The sequence below is a fragment of the Sminthopsis crassicaudata genome, chromosome 6 (assembly GCF_048593235.1).
Source record: "Sminthopsis crassicaudata isolate SCR6 chromosome 6, ASM4859323v1, whole genome shotgun sequence".
NCBI lineage: Eukaryota > Metazoa > Chordata > Mammalia > Dasyuromorphia > Dasyuridae > Sminthopsis > Sminthopsis crassicaudata.
The window spans coordinates 193,534,863-193,552,612 of NC_133622.1; the positions used below are offsets into that span (position 1 = coordinate 193,534,863).

The 17,750-nt window shown below is 46.2% G+C and overlaps 1 protein-coding gene across 6 annotated transcripts; it reads right to left on the bottom strand.

Moving 5' to 3' along the window:
- Positions 1–1,385: 1,385 nt before the first annotated feature.
- On the bottom strand, positions 1,386–9,848 carry LOC141546449 (putative N-acetyltransferase camello). 6 transcript variants are annotated; one of them, XM_074274284.1, is made up of 4 exons: positions 8,729–8,872; positions 4,541–4,663; positions 3,556–4,296; positions 1,386–2,925 (listed from the first exon to the last, which is right to left on the bottom strand). In XM_074274284.1, exons 3-4 carry the CDS (start codon positions 4,280–4,282, stop codon positions 2,915–2,917), a joined length of 738 nt encoding a protein of 245 aa, XP_074130385.1. In that variant the 5' UTR covers positions 4,283–4,296; positions 4,541–4,663; positions 8,729–8,872; the 3' UTR covers positions 1,386–2,914. The 6 variants fall into 6 exon arrangements, with proteins under 6 accessions (XP_074130385.1, XP_074130384.1, XP_074130381.1 ...); XM_074274283.1 differs by having other exon boundaries at positions 8,612–8,739; XM_074274280.1 differs by adding an exon at positions 5,588–5,667 and having other exon boundaries at positions 1,386–4,296; positions 8,612–8,731.
- Positions 9,849–17,750: the final 7,902 nt, after the last annotated feature.

The following is a 17,750-nucleotide window of genomic DNA, read 5'->3' on the forward strand; positions in this document are numbered from 1 at the left end:
GGCAGCAGATGGAGGCCATCTGTAATCCTGGGAGAAGTCTGGAGGGCCCAGGTCCCTTCAAAGCTGGACTATTTGCCTCTTACCTGCTGTTATCCTTTCTTTTTTCCTTACTCCAAAACTGATAGTCACCTGTGCAAGTGGGTAACAGGGTGTGGCTTCAGATTCCCAACAGCAAGGTTAAAGGCAAAAAAGCGATGGGTATTTTATAGCACACTTTGTTTTTGGATTGAACTTAAATTATTAGTATTTTTTCCGAAGTACTTTCAGGTTTACCAAGCACTTTACATAGATTATCTCCTTGGATTCTCATAACAACAACAAAGGTACACTGGTGCTATTAACATACTCATTTTAGAAAAGAAAACAGAGAAGCAGACTGATTAAATGACTCCCCCAGAATCACACAAGTAGTAAATATCTAAGGCAGGACTGGAACTCGGATCTTCCTGACTCTAAATCTAGCACTATATTGACTATGCCACCTTCCAGCATGTCCCTGAGGGGCAAAAATTCAAGTTATCCTCTAAGCCTTTGTGCAGGTTTAAACTAGTTTAGTTCTTTAAGCTGAGTCGGGAAAGGGGGGGAATTATGGCGGATGATCCTTGGCACTAGCCAGGGTGGCCGGAGAGGAGAGAAGGGCTGAACACACAAGGCTCCCAGTGGCCTCAGATCCCCACCCCTGGCCCCGAGGTGGCCACCTCCCCCAGCTGTGTTCCTTGGCCTGCTGTTCAGCTCAGCCAGCCTGTCTCTGTGGCTCCCAGTGGGGCACGCGGCACACTTTGGAGCATAAGGCCCATTATGCAAAGTCAACAGTTTGGGGAAACAAATCCTACAGTTTGGGAGCTGCTAGGGAAGGTGAGAGCCAGAGTAGGTTTGCCATCTGTGCCAGGAGAGACTCAGAGATACAGAAACAGGGAGAGGAGGAAGGGGCCCCAACTGCTCATGTGCAGGAACCCTCCAAACCCCAAGCTGGCCAGACCCCAGCACTGCTAAGTGCCCTCAGCGCAGAGCATACTGGACAGAGGGTGGCTAGAGAAGGAGAGCTACCAGCTCACAAGATGCTTCCTCCTGGTGGAGGGGAAGGGGCAGAAAGGAGAAAGGATCCCAGGCCCAGGGTCTCAGGCTTCACAGCCAGCTTCCCAGGCCACCAAGGCTTCTTGGGATTTACCACCTCTGCCCTGAGCTCCAGGGCGTTCCTCTCCACCCCTTTCTGGATTTTCCCATTGGCCACAGCCTGCTCGAGGCCCTGAACTTGCCTGGCTTGGAGACCTTTCTTACCTGGTCTGTTTCTACAGGTACCACTGTCCTTTTGGAGCCCAAGCAGGATCCCAATCAACTTCCATCCCCCCTCCCTCTTGCCACATACTCCAGCCCACACAAAAACATTTTTGAGGGTTTATTTGCAAGGAAGAAGAAAATTACAGATCTAGGAATCATGCACCTGGGAAAGGGTTCCACACTCAACAGCCCGTTTTCGAGATCCCAGAAGCATCTCTCTTTAGTGGTCCAAGTAAGAATAGTTTTCCTATCAAAACACCCACATCAAATTTGGGTTTAGTGCCCTACCTCCTCAGATCCCAAGGGCCTGACTAGTGGGCTTAAGGGTCTCCACTTCTTCCCCTACCCACCCCGATCAGCACCATTGTACAAACAAGGCCATAAACTGGAGGAAACAGAAACAGGTTTACTTCAATGTGCATCCCACCCAGAGCTACTGGAGCCTCGGCCAGCAGCAGATGTGGATTAGGGACAAGCCCAGGCCTCAGAGGCCCACAGGAACTCTAGCCTCTCCCAGGCCAAGGATAACTTGAATTTTTGCCCCTCAGGGACATGCTGGTAGGTGATATAGTGAATCCAATGGCTAGCTCAGATGGGAGGGAGCTTCCCATGTGAGATCCCCATGGACAGGAAAGGTAAGACCTCCTGTTTGGCTAAGAGGATGCCCGACACTTCTAATGGATCAAAGAGCTCAGCCCATCGGACCAGATCTGGCCGACGCTTGTGGCTCTTTGGGAGAGAAGAGGCCCTTTCTGTCTTGTCTGAGGTAGAGAAGGGAGTGGGTGACTTGGGTGCCCTCCACACCTGGGAAAACCTCTAGGTCAGACTCAGAGGCCGCTCGGCCTGAGGTGAGGTTTTTGCTTTAGGTTTTTATCTAATACCTAACCTTCCAAGTCTGTTCTCCAAAAAAGAAATGGAAAATACTCAGCGACATAGAAAAGGGCCTGGTGCCAGGAGAGAGAAGGGAAAGAAGGGCAGAGAAGTTAGGAGCAGGTGCCAGGAGTTGGCAGCAGCACATGGTGATGAGGACCACGGCCACAGCCAGAAGGCCCATCTCTCCGAGGCGTCCATCCCTCCTTGTCTGCACCCCCAGCACCCAGCCCATTTCCAGCCAGACGATAAATGCTTGCTAATTGGCTTACAGAGCACTTTGCTCCCAACGTGCTCAGTTAGTTCTGGAGCGGAGAGCTCTTATTGCTCTCCTTCTGGCAGAGGCTTGGAGGGAGGAGGGACTGGTGAAGCACCGAACTGAGAGCACCCAAGCGACGCTTCCAGGGGCAGGCCCAGAGCTCCTTTGCCTTGTGCTCCCCTTCCTAAGGGCTGGCACACGCTGCATATACTCTTTCCACCCCAGCAGGCCTCTGGGGAAGCCCAGGACCTGAGCAGCCTTCAGGGTTGGGGTGGTTGGGGACCCATAGATCAGAAAACTTGAGAAGGGAAAGACGAATTCCCTGAGCAATGGCCGACTGCTCGACCCTAAGGGAGGATCCCTGTGAACAGGTTTCCACTCCATGAGACTTAAGGCCGAGGGTGGGTGCTTCACAGGTGCAGGCTTAGCTGGGGCAGGAGGCCGGTGGGGACACAACCAGATCTGCCATCTCTAAGAGAAGGAAGCACCAGGTGCCCGCTTTCCTCTCTAATGGTCCTCTGAAAAGTGTCCAACAGAGAGAGACAAAGCTGAGCAGGGTCGGGAAGGTTTTATTTTCTTAGATCCTATCCAAGCCCCAATCCAACAAGAAATTATAAAACGTCTGTGCTAGTTGCAAATCAGCTTCCCTCAGGCTCAGAATCTGACCATTCCCCCATCCCTTTTATACTTCTGACAAAGGATCATTTAGCCTCTCATTGAGGCCCCTGAGAAATAGTGACTTCACTATCTTCCAAAATGGTTCATTGAATTTGGGGGCAGCCGGGACAGGTTCTTTCAGCCAAACCATGAATGCTGTGGTGACCATTCCAGGTGCCCCCAGACGGCCAGAATCCCTCGACGTCTTTCTTCTGAAGCCAGATTGATTAGAAGGCCCTCTCCGGCCCTGATCTCAGTTCAGGCCATGAAAGTTGTTCCCAGAAGCCCTGTCTGACCCATCACCACATCTAGCCCCTCAACAATACTCCCGACCTCGGTGCCCGCCCACCATAGGCTCACCGCCAGTCTCAAGGCTGCAGAGCTGACATAAGGACCTCCATCCCCAGGAGGCACAGAGGCATCTCTGGGCTAGCAGATTGGTGGGTGGGAGGCTCAGGCCCTGGCTGACAAGTGGAAGGTTCAGTCCTCACCCACAGGACTGTTATCTTCAGTTCTGTTGCCAGTCAGGGAATAGTGGTAGCGAGTGACAGGGAGGTCGGCCAGGAATCCACTAAGTGTAGGCTGCAGGCATGTAGGGCCTGGATGGAAGCCAAGGCTGGAGAAGAGCCTCTGGGCAGGACTATGGAGCACATGTGTGTCCAGCACCACGACCTGGCAGCCAGGGGAGCCGCGGGCAAAGGCCAGCACAGCCTGGCACAGGGCCCTGCCCACCCCATGACCCCGATGCTCGTGGCTTACAGCCAGGGCCCTCAGTTCCAGCTCCCCATCTCCACTCTTCCCAATCCCTGACACACCCACCATACCCACCACACTGCCATCTGTGTCCTCAGCCACCCAGAACCGAAAGCCTGGGGCCCCTGGAGCCCTCAGACCAAGACTCATGTCCTGGTGGGCGTAGAGAGCCCAAACATGAGCCAACGCGGGGCGGCCAACAGCCAGGAGCAGCGCCAGGACCAGCAAGGGCAGCAACAGGGAACGGGATGAGGTTGCCAGGAGAGTGAAGCCACATCCCAGGAGCAGCAGGAACCACGGCCGCCGCAGCATCCGGGCTCCGAGGGCTGACCCCATCTCGGCCGCCACCACCTCCAGGAGTTCCCAAAGGGCAGCCTCGTCCCCCGCGGCCTTCGGCCGTACCTTAACCCGCAGAGGCCCATCACCATCAGCACCCTCAGCGAGGTCTGTGGGCCTGGCCTCCATGCCTGCGCCCAGGCCTGCAGGGGTGAGAGAGACCCGAAGAGCTCAAAGTCAGTATAACCAGAGGCCCCTGGGGTTCCCCATACCCCAAATCAGCACTGGATTCAAGAACCAGCTTCTTCTCTCAGAGCAGAGGGACTTAGTCAAATTCTCCTCCCATTTCAATCCAGCAAAAGGAAGCTAAGGGGCTTGTCGCAGGGCAAACATATCTTGGGGCTCAGAAGGTTTTATGTCTCTGATGAGCTTGTGGCAAACTTTTACCTGTTCCTTTTTTCTTCTTGGTGGGAGTGTGGAGAGGGGGCTGAGTTTGGGCCAAGATGAGGCTGGAGCAATCCTGAAATCAAGCAGTAAAGATGTGCAGGCCAGCCTCCCTCCATGCAGGGACTAGGAGATAAAATGAGTCAGGAAATCAGGAGGGCTGGATCCGGCCTGGGCAGCATCTGCTACCTCTCTCTTCAACCCCCTCCAACCCTCAGCTCGGCACCTGCCAAAGATCCTGCCCATTCCATGCCCATCTCCTTACCAGTCATCTCCCACAACCACCATCATCAGCTTCCCAAGACCTAAGTCTGAGCCTCCCTCCATCTCCCCCCAAAACCTTCAGGGTCTCCCTCCCATCTCTTCAGCTAGCATTTATTCCTCCCTGAGTGGGTGGGACTTCTAATTCCAACCTTATTTCAGAATCTCAGAACTCCAACGAGTCCTACCCAGGGCCCCCAAACACGCCACTCCATCTGTTCTTATCAGGGTCCAGATAGTCTTTCTAAGCTTAGTTTAGACACCACTCCCTCTGTGGAGCCTTCCTGGATTTTCTCTAAGATCTGCCCCCCACCCCCCCATGGTTAGTGCTTTTTCTTCTTCCAAATAAGCCTTCCATTTCTTTATTTGTAAACATGAAGACAAGGACAATTTCATTTCTGTTTTAATTCCTAGCACCAGTAATCTCCCAATAAATATTCGTTGAATGAACTGGGGATTTACTTCTGAATCAATTCCCTATTTTCTCAAGAATAATAATAGCAAAGCAGAGACTTGGTATTTTACTTAACATTCTGATGCAGGGGAAAGATTATGGATTTGAGGTCATAAGATCTCAGTGCAAATCTAACCTCTGTCACTTACTATCTGGGTAATGCTGGATGAATCATAATCTTCCCAGGTTTCAATTTCCTCAAATGCAAAGGGAGGGGAGGGAGCAGGCCCAGAGGCCCCCAGACACTGCCTCCAACTCCACAGCTATCAGCTTGGACCCCAGCCTCTATAAGCCCTGGGAAAGGAAGCAGGAGCCCAGACTGTGGGCAGCCTTACCCTGGTGCCTCGAGGCGATCTCTTGGAGGAACTTTCCCTACCAATTTGTCCCCAACTTATCAGGTTCAATTATCCAAAACCTAAAACAAACAAACCAAACCACATCCTTCATTGGACCCTCAAGGTATCCTCCAGATTTGTTATCAGCCACAGGCCATTGGAATTTACATAAGGTATATAAGGCAGACCACAGGGGAGAAAAGAGTATGAGGAAAGACTCAGAGATGGGAGGGCCCTCACAGTTGAGGACAAAGGCCTCTTCAAGAAGACATTGGAGCTGAGTTGGAAAGGGAAGCACTCCAGGGATGGGGAGTACAAAGTCTCAGGACAAGGGAATAAAGCGTCATGTGTGAGGAAGAGCAATAAAGTCAATCTAGGACACTCAGAGTGGAAGAAGATTGGACAGGAAGGAAGGGGGCATGTTGGGAAGAACTTGAAACGCCAAACAAAGGACTTTTTATTGGCTCTTGGAGGTAAAAGGGACCCACTGGAGCAGTGAGTGGGGGAGAGACGAGGGGTGACATGGTCAGATGAGCGATGTAAGAGAATCAGTTTGGCGCTGAGTGGAAAATGGATTGGAGTGGGTTGAGTTTTGGGCCACAGATGTCAATGAAAAGGCAACGGGTTAGGTCAGTGGTGTCAAACTAAAATTGAAACAGGGTTACTAAATCATACATAAGGATCCTTGCAGGCTGCAAATTGTCTTAATTTTTAAAACAAAGTTAATCTGGTTTGGGTGGTACTCTAGCCCTCCTGTCTGATACTTCTGGTCTAGACTAGTCATGGGGGCCTGAGCAGGGTGGCAGCTGTGTGTGTGTGTGTGTGTGTGTGTGTGTGTGGAGAGAAGGATGAGATCTGGCAAGTGACTGGATGTTATGAAACTTACAAACACGGGGACCCAAAAGGATGGCGATCTCCTAGACAATAAGGGGGCAGAAGAGGGCAGTTTGAGGGAGGAATAGAGAGAAATTCTGCTTTGGGCTTGTTGAGTTAGAAATGTCTACAGGACATCCCGTTTGAAGCGTCCACCATGTCGTTAGTGAAGCTGGACTGAAGCTCAGAAGAGAGAGCTGGGCCTAACAGGTGGATCTGGAAATCACCCGCACACTGCTGAGGTCACCAGGTTGAACGAGAAAAGAGATGAGGGCCCATGACGAAGCTCTAAAGGACACATAATTAGAGAGTGATGTAGATGAAGAAAGAGCAAGAGACTGAAAAATAGTCAGAGGAGAACATGGTCAAAAGTCAAAGGCTGTATCAGGGCTTCTTAACTTTTTCCACTTGCGACCTCTTTTTGCCACAGAAATGTTTATGCTGCCCTGAGTACACAGACATATAAATCAAACATTTCCTGATAATAAATCATGATTGTGCAATCCCCACATTGTTATGAGACTCCATAAAGGGTCAAGAATATCAGCTTAAGAAGCTAGGCTGTGGGGCAGCCAGGTGGCGCAGTGGAGAGAGCGCCAGCCCTGAATTCAGGAGGACCCGAGTTCAAATCTGCTCTCAGACACTTAACACTTCCTAGCTGTGTGACCCTGGGCAAGTCACTTAACTCCAGCCTCAGGGAAAAAAGAGCTAGGCTATATATATTTCTTCTTTCTATTGACAAAAAACGAGACAACTCAGTATTTTTCACTCATTGCGTCACCACCCACTCAGTTGCTCCCCCACCTGCGGCTGGCTTCCAACTCAGAGGAGCTTGCCTTAAGATGGCCAGTGACCTCGGCTCTACAAGTTTGACATCCGTTTCCTCATCCTCATTCTCTCAAGACATTTCTGCAGCATTTGACTTTGAAAACTGATTACTCACAAGTTTGGGCCCCAAACGGCTGGGAGTAAATGTAAGGAGCAATCATTTCTGTTTTGGACAGAAGCCTGGAGGGCCTTCTCCATACAGATGTGTGTCTGCGTCTGTATGCACTGTATATATGCAACACACATGTATCCACCCATACAGCACGCATACATTATATACGTGTACGTATGTGCGTGCCTGTAGGATGTGTGCGTACACATATCACGTAATTTTGAGGTCACTCTCTGCCTCTCACTTGGCCTTCATTGCTGACCGGGTGTTCCTTCGGTCACGGAGCTCTGTTAAAGGCCCGGATTTCCCACTCGTCCTGATCTGTATCTGGCCCCTGTCCCCAGAGGCTGGAGGGGACACTCAGCAGGCGCCCTCGCACAGCCCCCTCCCTTAAAGCCGGTTCACCGGCCCGGCCCGGCTAGCCTCCGAAGTCCGGTCACCTTCCAGAACAAAGGACAACGACGTCCACGTCCCCCCCACCTTTCCCCGGTTTCCGGGGAGTGACTCTCCCCGGGCTCCTTGGCAGAATCACCTTAAACTCGGCGATGCCGGAAAATTCCGGTTTTAGTTTTTTTCTCTCGTGGGATCAAACAGCCACCTCAGGGATCACCTCGTCCAACCCTTTCACGTTACAAGGGGAGAAACCGAGGCGGCGAGAGGGGGCCGAGCCGAACCCCCCCCTCCCGTCACACAGCGGGGCCTCTCCGGGAAAACCCCCACTCACGGGGGCCGGAACCTGGCCCTTCTGACTCTCCCCAGGCCGAGCCTGGCGTGGGGGGTCGCATCGGGGTGCTCCGGGCAAGGTCAGTTTCTCTAAAACCGAACCGTTTTGTTCTCTCCCGCCCGGTATCCCACGGAGTGACAGGAGGGGTTTGGAGACGGCCAATGTCATTCCTGGGTCACTATCAGCTCGGCAGGAGGCCCCGCGGAGCCCCGAGCTTCGGGGTTCTCCCTCAGCTGAGCACAGGCCGCCTCTCCTCCCCTAAGCCATTCTTCCCGCCAGTTCCCCGTAGTCCCGGCGCCCTCGGGCCCCCATCACCCAACGGCCGCCTCCCCGCATCCCTGCCAGGCCCACTCCCTCCTCCCGGGCCCCAAGGACCGTGTCCCGCTTCCTCCCGGGTTCCCGGATGGGCAGGAGCACGGAGGGAGGACGGGGAGCCCCCGGGGGAGGCTGCGGCCCAGGCCGGGGCTCGCTCGCCTCAGAGACTCACGTAATGGGGAGAAGAGAAGAGATCCCTCCACCAGGTCTGCTCCCCCCTCCACTCGTGGTCCCGCTCCTCGGGGGGACTTCAGGCGGGAGCCTGCGCCGACATCCACCCAGCACTCACCTGGCTCCCGGGCTGCTCCTTCCGGTGGTCGGTCCGGGGCCACGTGACCTGCCGCCGCCGGCGCCGCCGGACAGTGCTGATTGGGTAGCCCCGAGGGAGGCCCGCCCCCTCCTCCGCCAATAGGGAGAGTAATGGAAAGGGGCGGAGCCATATCTTCCAGCTCTCCTCTGCGTTCCCTCCCTGCATCCCCAGCTTGAGCATCCCCCGGAGCTCCCAGCTCACACACCCCCGGAGGTGGGCGCTCCCCGCGCGGCCCTGGCTTCGCTCGTCCAGCTGTGTCCGGCCCTCCGTGACTCCCCGGCCCGCAGCACGCCGGTGCCGGCCAGAGGGCTTTCTTGGTGAAGATGCTGAGCAGATGAATGCAGCCGGGGTTAAGGGGCTCGCCCAGGGTCACATAACTAGTTAGTATCTGAGACTGGATTTGGACTCTGGTTTTACTGTACTCTACTGTGACACGAGGAGGAGGAGGAGGAACAGCGGCGGCAGCAGAAGAAGAACAAAAAGAAGAAGAAAGGGGGAGGAGGAGGAGAATGGGAGGAGGAGGAAGAAGAGAAGGAGGAGAAGGAAGAAGAACAGCAGAAGAAAAGAAAAAGGAAGAAGGAGAAGAAGAGGAGGAGGAGGAAGAGGAAGAAGAGGAGGAGGAAGAGGAAAAAAGAGAGGAAGAAGAGAAGGAGGAGGAGGAAGAGGAAGAAAGAAAAGGAAGAAGAAAAAGAAGAAAGAAGAAAGAAGAGGAGGAGGAAGAGGAAGAAAGAAGAAGGAAGAGGAGGAGGATTTGAGCAGTGCCTGAGCTTGCTCCTCTATCCTCCCACCTCTTCCTGAATCCTTTTTCATGTTGCTCTCCCTTCAGATTGCAAGCTTCTTCAGGGCAAGAATTGTCTTTTTATTAATTGTATCCCATTCCTTAGCACTATACCTTAAAGGAAATAGGCACTTATTGGACTGGATCGGATCCTCACACCAACCCTCAGGAGGCAGGCACTATTATAACCCCATTTTATAGAAGAGGAATGGTTGACAGTGGAATCATCAAGCTCCCCACCAGAAAGACACACATCTAGAGACAGGGAGCGCACTACCTGCAGAGGTAATGCCTTACCTTCTTTGTTTTAGGTTTTATAAAGTGTTCTTGCTGGCGGTGGTCTTAGTTTGAGTGTTACAAACTTCACAAAATTTCAGAATCTGGGAGCTGAACGACTTCAGAAGCCTTCTAATCCAATCACTATTTCAACAATAATCCCTTCTGTTACCTCCAACTTTCTCTTGAAAAAAGCTGAAAAACTCACCACCTTCTGAAGAAACCCATTTCACTTTCCTTCTCTCTAATAAATTTATTCTCACACCAAACCTAAATCTGACTCTCTGACATCCACCCACCAGCCCTAGTTCTGTCCTCTGGGACCTAATAAAATAAAACTAATTCTTTTGCAAGAGACAATCCCCGAAGTTCCTGTTACCAGAGAGATCTCTCCTCCCGACTTAAACATCTCGCTCTTTTAGATGCTTGTTCATGACCAAGGAGTGTGACTATCTAGACCAACCCCCTTCATTTTATAGAGGAGGAAATAGCTCCAGAGAGTTTAGATAACTGGGCAGATGTCACAGAGATAGTAACTGACAGGATTTGAATTCAGTTCCCAGATTTCAAATCAAATATAGTACTCTGTATTATAAGAACTTCAACGTGGCTGCCCTCATCTGGATAATCTCCAGTTAATCCACATCTTTCTCAAAAATGTTCTGGAATTGAACACTAAATTACAGACTAGAGTAGAATTTGGGAGGATGACCTCCTTCTTAGTCTTGAATCCTATCTCTTTCTTTATGCAACCTACAATTGAATAAGCTTTTTTTTTTTTTTTTTTTTTTTTTTTTTTTTGCTATCGTATCATTCTATCCTGTTGACTCATATGGAGCTTGTAATCCACTAAAGCCCCAAAATATTTTTCAGATGAGTGATTATCTAGCTGTGTTTTCCTCCATCTTGTACTTGCAAAAGTCATTTTTTTTAATCCTTTATATAAAACTTTGCATTTAGTCCTATTAAATTTCATCTTATAGTCAGCCAGGGTTATTGCTTGTCAAGGTTTTGTTCTGTTTTCTTTTAGTTTGAAATGTGATTGTTATCCAACAAGTTAACTATCTCTCCCAGCTTTGTAATCTCAAATTTTAGTGAGCATCCCATCTATCCCTGTATCAAAGTCCATGAAAAAAATGTCAGAGGGCACAAGGTCAAGGAGAAATAGATCCCTGGGGCACTCCATTAGTGGCTTTCTTCTAAGAAGTTGATATACAACTCTAGTTGGTGCTTGAGTACTGCGTTTCACTTTGGAGGGAGTGGAGTGGGGAGAAAAAGGCAGCTGAATGATTCAGGAAATTGCCACAAAGGGAGAAATATTCCAAGACGGTAAATCCTATATTAGATTGGAGGATATGGAATTCATGTATGAGCACATTGGTCTAAGATTCTCTTTTTTCTTGCATTGTCCTTGACAGATTTGCTGATTTCCATGCTGGGGATGGGAAGCAAAGCGTTGGGCAGGATTCCTGTTCACTGTATAAATGTTGCTGTTGTTGTTCACTTATGTCCAATTCTTTGGGATCCCATTTGGGGTTTTGGGGGCAGATATACTGGAGTGATTTGCTATTTGCTTTTCCAGATCATTTTACAGAAGGGGAAACTCAGGACTTGCTTACTGACACATCCACTAAGTGTCTGAGGCCAGATTTGAACTCAGGAAGAGGAATCTTCCTGGATCCAAACTGGGCCTCCTGTTCATTGTCCCACCTATTTGCCTTGTAACAACTAACTTAAGGGGTCAGGACTGCTAAACTGGAGCAACCCAAGACCCTCTGTGAGTTACTTGGATTGCAGAAAGGGACATAACCATCACTATAGAGCCAAGATCTGACTCTGTAGGGTAGAAACACAACATTTTTCCTATTTTTTTTTTTAAACAACAAGGTCACAATGCTCAATACCTATTTTCCTGTGAATGTGGAGGGTTCTTTCAAATAGAAAGAGATGGTTCTAAGAAGGTTGTATTGATGTCAGATATGGATGACTACTGTTGCTTGGGAAAGCAGTCCTAAGAAAGTGGTGATCAGAGGAGATGGCATAGGGAAAAGAGTACAAGGGACCCCTGCCCTGGGGAGCAACCAATCAGGGCCCAGTAGGGAATAATGAGTCTGCACTGGGTAGCCAAGATAGGCATTTTCCCCAAACCTAATTGGCTGGTGCAAAGACTGGAAGATGGATCCACCTTCTGACACTTGACCCAAGGGGACATAGGTTCTCCCCAATGCTTTAAGATTTTCCCAAAACTTACTGGAAGTAAATGAGTCAATTTATGATTAAAATCATCATACATTCTATACAAATGTCTTATTTTTCAACTGTAGACTAAGAGGAGAAAAACCAGAACCAAGACACTAGGAGATGGAGATCCTGAAAAAGCTCTTGAGCATTGGTGTTCAGTCAACTGTCTTTCATGAGATTCTGTGTGTGTGTGTGTGTGTGTGTGTGTGTGTGTGTGTGTGTGTGTGTGAGTTTCCTTTTAACTTTGAAATTCTGTAATTTTATGAAATATTCTTGATGAAATTTTGTGATCACTGTTTTCTTTTAGTCACCAACCATCCTTTTCATAATCTGTGTTAGAATTTTCACAGCAAAACAATGTCTACAGCCAGTGTTTTTGATAAAGGCCTCGTTTTAAAAATATATGGAGAACTGAATCAAATTAATAGGAATACAAGTCCCTAATTGATAAATGGTGAAAGAATATGAACAGATAATTTTAAGAAGAAATTAAAACTATCACATGAAAAAAAATTCTCTAAGCAAATTAAAACAACTCTGAGATACCACTTCACACCTCTTAGATTGGCTAAGGTGACAGAAAAAGATAATGATAAATGTTGGAGGGATGTGGGAAAACTGGAACAGTAATGCATTGTTGGTGGAATTGTAAACTGATCCAACTATTCTGAAGAACAATTTGGAACTATGTCCAAAGGGCTATAAAACTGTGTATACCCTTTGATCCAGCAGTGCCACTACAGAGTCTATTCCAAAGGGATTATAAAGGAGGGAAAAGGACCTACATGTGCTCTTTTTGCTGTGGCAAGGAATTGGAAATTGAGTGTATACCCATCATTTCAGGGATGAGTGAATAAGATGGGAGTATTTGAATGTAATGGAATACTACTGTTCTATGAGAAATGATGAGCAGGCTGACTGCAGAAAAGCCTAGGAAGACTTAAATTAACTGATCCTAAGTGAAGTGAGCAGAACACATAGTAACAGCAGCATTGTGTGATGATCATCTATGACAGATGTAGCTCTTCTCAGCAGTACAATAATCCGAGATGATTCCAATAGACTTGGGATGGAAAATATCATTAGCATCCAGAGAAATAATTATGGACACTGAATATGAATCAAAGCATAGTCTTTTTCACCTTTTTTTTCCTTTCTTATGTTTTTCCCCTTTTGTTTTAATTTTCTCTTTCACAATAGGACTAATATGGAAATATATTTAAAATGATTACACATGTATAACCTATGTCAATATAAGTAAGAAATGTATAAATATGTACATATATATTATATATAATACAAAAATTTAGAACTCAAAATCTTACAAAAATTAATGTTAAAATTATCTTTATGTAATTGGAAAAAATAAAATACTTTTAAATGAAAAAAAAGGAAATTTCCCAGCAAAGTAGAGCTCATTGTCCTATAATTTGCAGACTATTTTTTCCTTTTTAAAAGAATTATGTATTTTCCTTTCATCAGTTGTATAGAATGTTTTTCTAACATTTCATTTTTTTTGTGATCAAAAATCACTTTTTATGATCGCACCTCCTAATTCCTTCCTTACTCCAGGCTTCACAGGGAAGCAAAGGCTCTGTAGTCAGAAGACCTCTCTGACACCATATTTGTGACGTTGGACAAGTCACTTGATTTTCTTGATCTGTAAAATGAAACAGTTGGAACCTCTGAGGTCCTTTCCAGCTCTAAATCTGTGATTGATAAAGATAGGTCATCTGGACCAGGGACTTGAGTTCATAAAGGATTCTTTTATTATATTCCTACTTATCCTGGACATTGATGCCATATCGACTATTTTTATAATCCACAGGTCATTCTTGGCAGAGGAAACAAACAAAATAAGAGTAATTCTGTTCTGTATTCTCACCCTAGTCTCTTCCTTGATTCCCATCTTTTCCCCAGTATATCCAAAAATCAATCCCCTTTCCCCCCTCACTCTTACTTGTCTTCCTCATCCTTCCCTCATGTTGAACTTTAGCATTCCTGAAACCTTCTTACCTTAACATACTATAACTTTCTATTTATCTACTATTACATATTTTTGATTTCACCGTCTGTATGTCTTTTTTTTTTTAACCTAAATTAGTTGATATATTTTGCAATGGTATCTTCTGACAACTCCCACTTTTCTTCCTTATCAGAGGGCATATTAGAAAAGCATTCTGTGTAGTGGGGAAAGAGTTGGTTTGGGAGTCAAAAGAGACTGAGTTCAAATCTGATCTTTGGTTGTTTGAGTTCCATTGCTATGGGTTTATTCATATGTTAAAAGGGGGATAATAGTCTGACAATATTTATTTGTCAGGGTTCTTGCAAAGATCAAATGAAGTAAAGTGTGCAAATCATTTTGCAAATCTTAAAGTATCATATGTCAGTTAGAATTATTGGGATTGCTTATCTTTGTGAATTCTAAATTTCATTCCTGAGAATGCTGAGAATTCTTGAGTTGATTTTCCTTGTAAAATTTTTAATCCCTGGGATCCTCCTAATCCTTCTCTGAATGCTTTTGAAATCTCTTTTCCCAGAATCAGATTCATATCAGACTATGCTTGGATTTCCAGCATCACAAATCACAAATTCTAAGATGGAGTAGTCACTTCCCATAATCTTCACCTCTGTAACTAATATGAGTGAGAATCGGATTCAAGATAGAAGTTACCCTTTTTTATGCTACCATATTTTAAAAGATGAAGTAATCCACAAGTGAAATTAAGAAATTCTTAGCTTTTCACTTTATGGCAAAGTAAGACACAGAACATAGGCATAGAAAATGAGAATACCATCTAAGTAAATCAAGAATTTTTCAGCTGCCTTTCTTTTAAAATGTCTATGGTCTTTCTTGGGCAATTAGATGATGTATTGTATAGAGCACTGGCCCTGAAGTCTGGAGGATCTGAGTTCAAGTCCAGCCTCAGGCACTTAACACTTCCTAGCTCTGTGTCCCTGGGCAGGTTACTTAACCCCCAAAATGTCAATGGAAAGTGAGAGAGGGAAAGAAGAGAGAGTAGAGATGAGGATGAAGGGAAGAAGGAAGTGGGGGAGAAGAGGAGTGGAGAAGAAAGGAGAGGAAAAGAGAAGAAAATGAAAAAAGAGACAGAAGAAAAAGACATGAGAAAGAGAAGGCAAAAAGAAGAGAGTTGAAATGTTCCATCAATACTAGCTGTAGCTATCAGCCCTCTCTATATCTGTATCCTGAACTCCCCATCTAGTTCCTCTTTTCTCTTCAATATACACACTAGTACGGAGAGGAGTAAACTATAAAGTTCTATCTTTTCAATAGTACAAAACTTGAGGAGCTGAGGCGTGGTGAAGGGGCAATCTATAATTCTGTTTTCCCTGAGATGTTTGTAAAATACTTAGCACAAATCCTGGCATGTAGTAGGTACCTAGTAAATGCCTTTTGCCTCCCTTATATTATAAGTCATGTTGACTAGAGGGGTCCCTGATGACACAGGAACGAAGAGAAGAAAAGAGATTTTCTCAATTATTTATGGGCTCTGGTATGAATCCTTTTTGTTTGCTGTCAGGTCAAATAAAGTTTTAATATCTTGTTATTCCAAGTGATGAGCTGAGGGAGTTTCCTCCTCCTCCCCTGCCTTATTATTATTATTTTTTTGAGACATCTGTGAACCAAATGGAAAAACCCAACGTAGGGACATGAGTTCTCAAGACTGGTAACTAAAAAATCCTCATACTTGAATTTGGAATATGTAAGTCCAGAGTTCTAGTAATTGGTCACAGATTACAAGTATGCTCTGTACTTTTTTAAATGTTATTTGAAACAAAAAAATAATATATATATATACATTCCTACACATATAATAAGAAACAAATTATGCATTTTCTCAATCAGTGGATACTAATATACAACTATTTTCATGTGGAGCCAAATATTTCTGACATTAAAAGGGGTATGTTTTCATATGTAATAGTTTCTAGACCATAGATTTGGGGAGTTAGGGACATCTAGTGTGGGAGTGAGGAATTTTCTTTGATCCATAAGTCTAATGACTTTTCCCTGATGTTTTATTTCTGAGTCTATTTATTCTTTCTTCTCATAAATAAACCCTAGGAAGCACACTCATATAGCCTAGTGTGCTCACCAAGGGGAAACCATCCATAGAGCATCCAGTGATTAAAGCAGTAACAGAAGGGAATAAAATAATTAAAGATCAAGTAGGTCTGAACCTATGGAATGGGGATGGGGATGGGTTGAGGGGATTCTGGTCTTCAGATTGGAATCTGGATTAAGATCTAGAACAGTGAAGATGAAAGCTCTGAGACTGGGAGCGTCCTGGACTGATCTGAGTCTTTGTTCCTAGAATTGGGGGCTTCACAACTTGCTCCTACATAGCTCAGTCAAGTAGGGACCAAGATCACAGTAAAGATAAATAACTAGATTGAACCTGATTCGTGCATATAAGAAATCCTGACAAAGTGCAAGGATTTGGGAAAGTTTCAGCAAAGGGCAAAATCATTTCACGATTGGAGGAGTTTGGGAAGGCTTGGTAAAGGAGATGGCAACTCAGGTGGACATTAAAGGGCAAGTTAGACTTCCTAGAGAAAGATAGAGAAGAAGGGTGTTATGGGATAAGGTACAGCTTGTGCAAAGGTAGAAAGGCTGGAAAACATAAGAGCAGAAAGAAGCCCAGTTTTTTGCTTTGTTTTGTTTAAAGTCTAATTTGCTACAATGGGATATCTCAGAAGATACAATTACTGTGCTTAGTTACAATCCAGCTTAATTATGTTTCTTTCTTAATCACTTAGCTTTATGCCCGGGTCAGTATGGTTCTTTCTCAGACCCCTGATTATTGACAAAAGCAAAGTATTTTAACAGCTTGAAAAGACTGGATCAATGCAATGGTCAACTGTGATTCTAGAGGAACGGTCCTCCCCACCTCCTCACAGATCTAGCAGGAAACACACATTTCTGGACATGGCCCAAAACCCAGAAATTTGTTTTGCTTGACTCAGCATATTTATTAAAAGGGTTTTGTTTTCCTTCTAAATGGGGTCAAGAGGAAAAGGAAAAGCAGAAAGAAAGCAAATGCTAGCTGATCAAAAAATAGAAGTAAAAACAAAAACAAAGTTTTAGGGGCCGATTTTCCAGAAACAAGCCCTGGAGATCAGGCTAAACAAGAATGATCTAGTTTGGCAGATCCAAGAACCAACACATTAATGATGATGATGTGAATTCAGCCGGGGAAAAAAGTTGATTGGAATCTGACTAAGGAGGTTGCATAGCATTTCCTGCCTTTCCAGCCTGGAGAACTGAGTTTAAACCTTCCTGTCACTTAGAATTGCGAGGCCTTAGGCAAGTAATTGCTTAACCTCTCATCCTCCAGTTCCTCTTCCATAAAATGGGAATAATAATAATAGCATTTACCCACCAGGTTGTGGATAGGATCAAAAGATTTGTTTTTATCATGTACAGCCTTTGTAAACCTTAAGGCTGGTATCAATGTTAAGTTTGACTATTATTTAGGGAGCAAATGGAGTCGCTGAAGATTTTAAAGTAGGAGAGTGAAGTAACCAGATCTGTGCAGAAAGATGGATGGAATGAATGCAGGAGAAGGCGGCAGGGGCTTGGTCTGAGTCAAATCAATAAAATTGGGGGGGGGAAACCCCACCCCTCCGCCGGCAGGAGAATCATAGTTTTCTGTGTCTGTCTCTTAGCTTCCTCCTGAGCCC

Bases quoted from the DNA above. Each gene is read 5' to 3' on its own strand.
- LOC141546449 (XM_074274282.1), bottom strand. From the start codon at position 4,282: ATGGAGGCCAGGCCCACAGACCTCGCTGAGGGTGCTGATGGTGATGGG.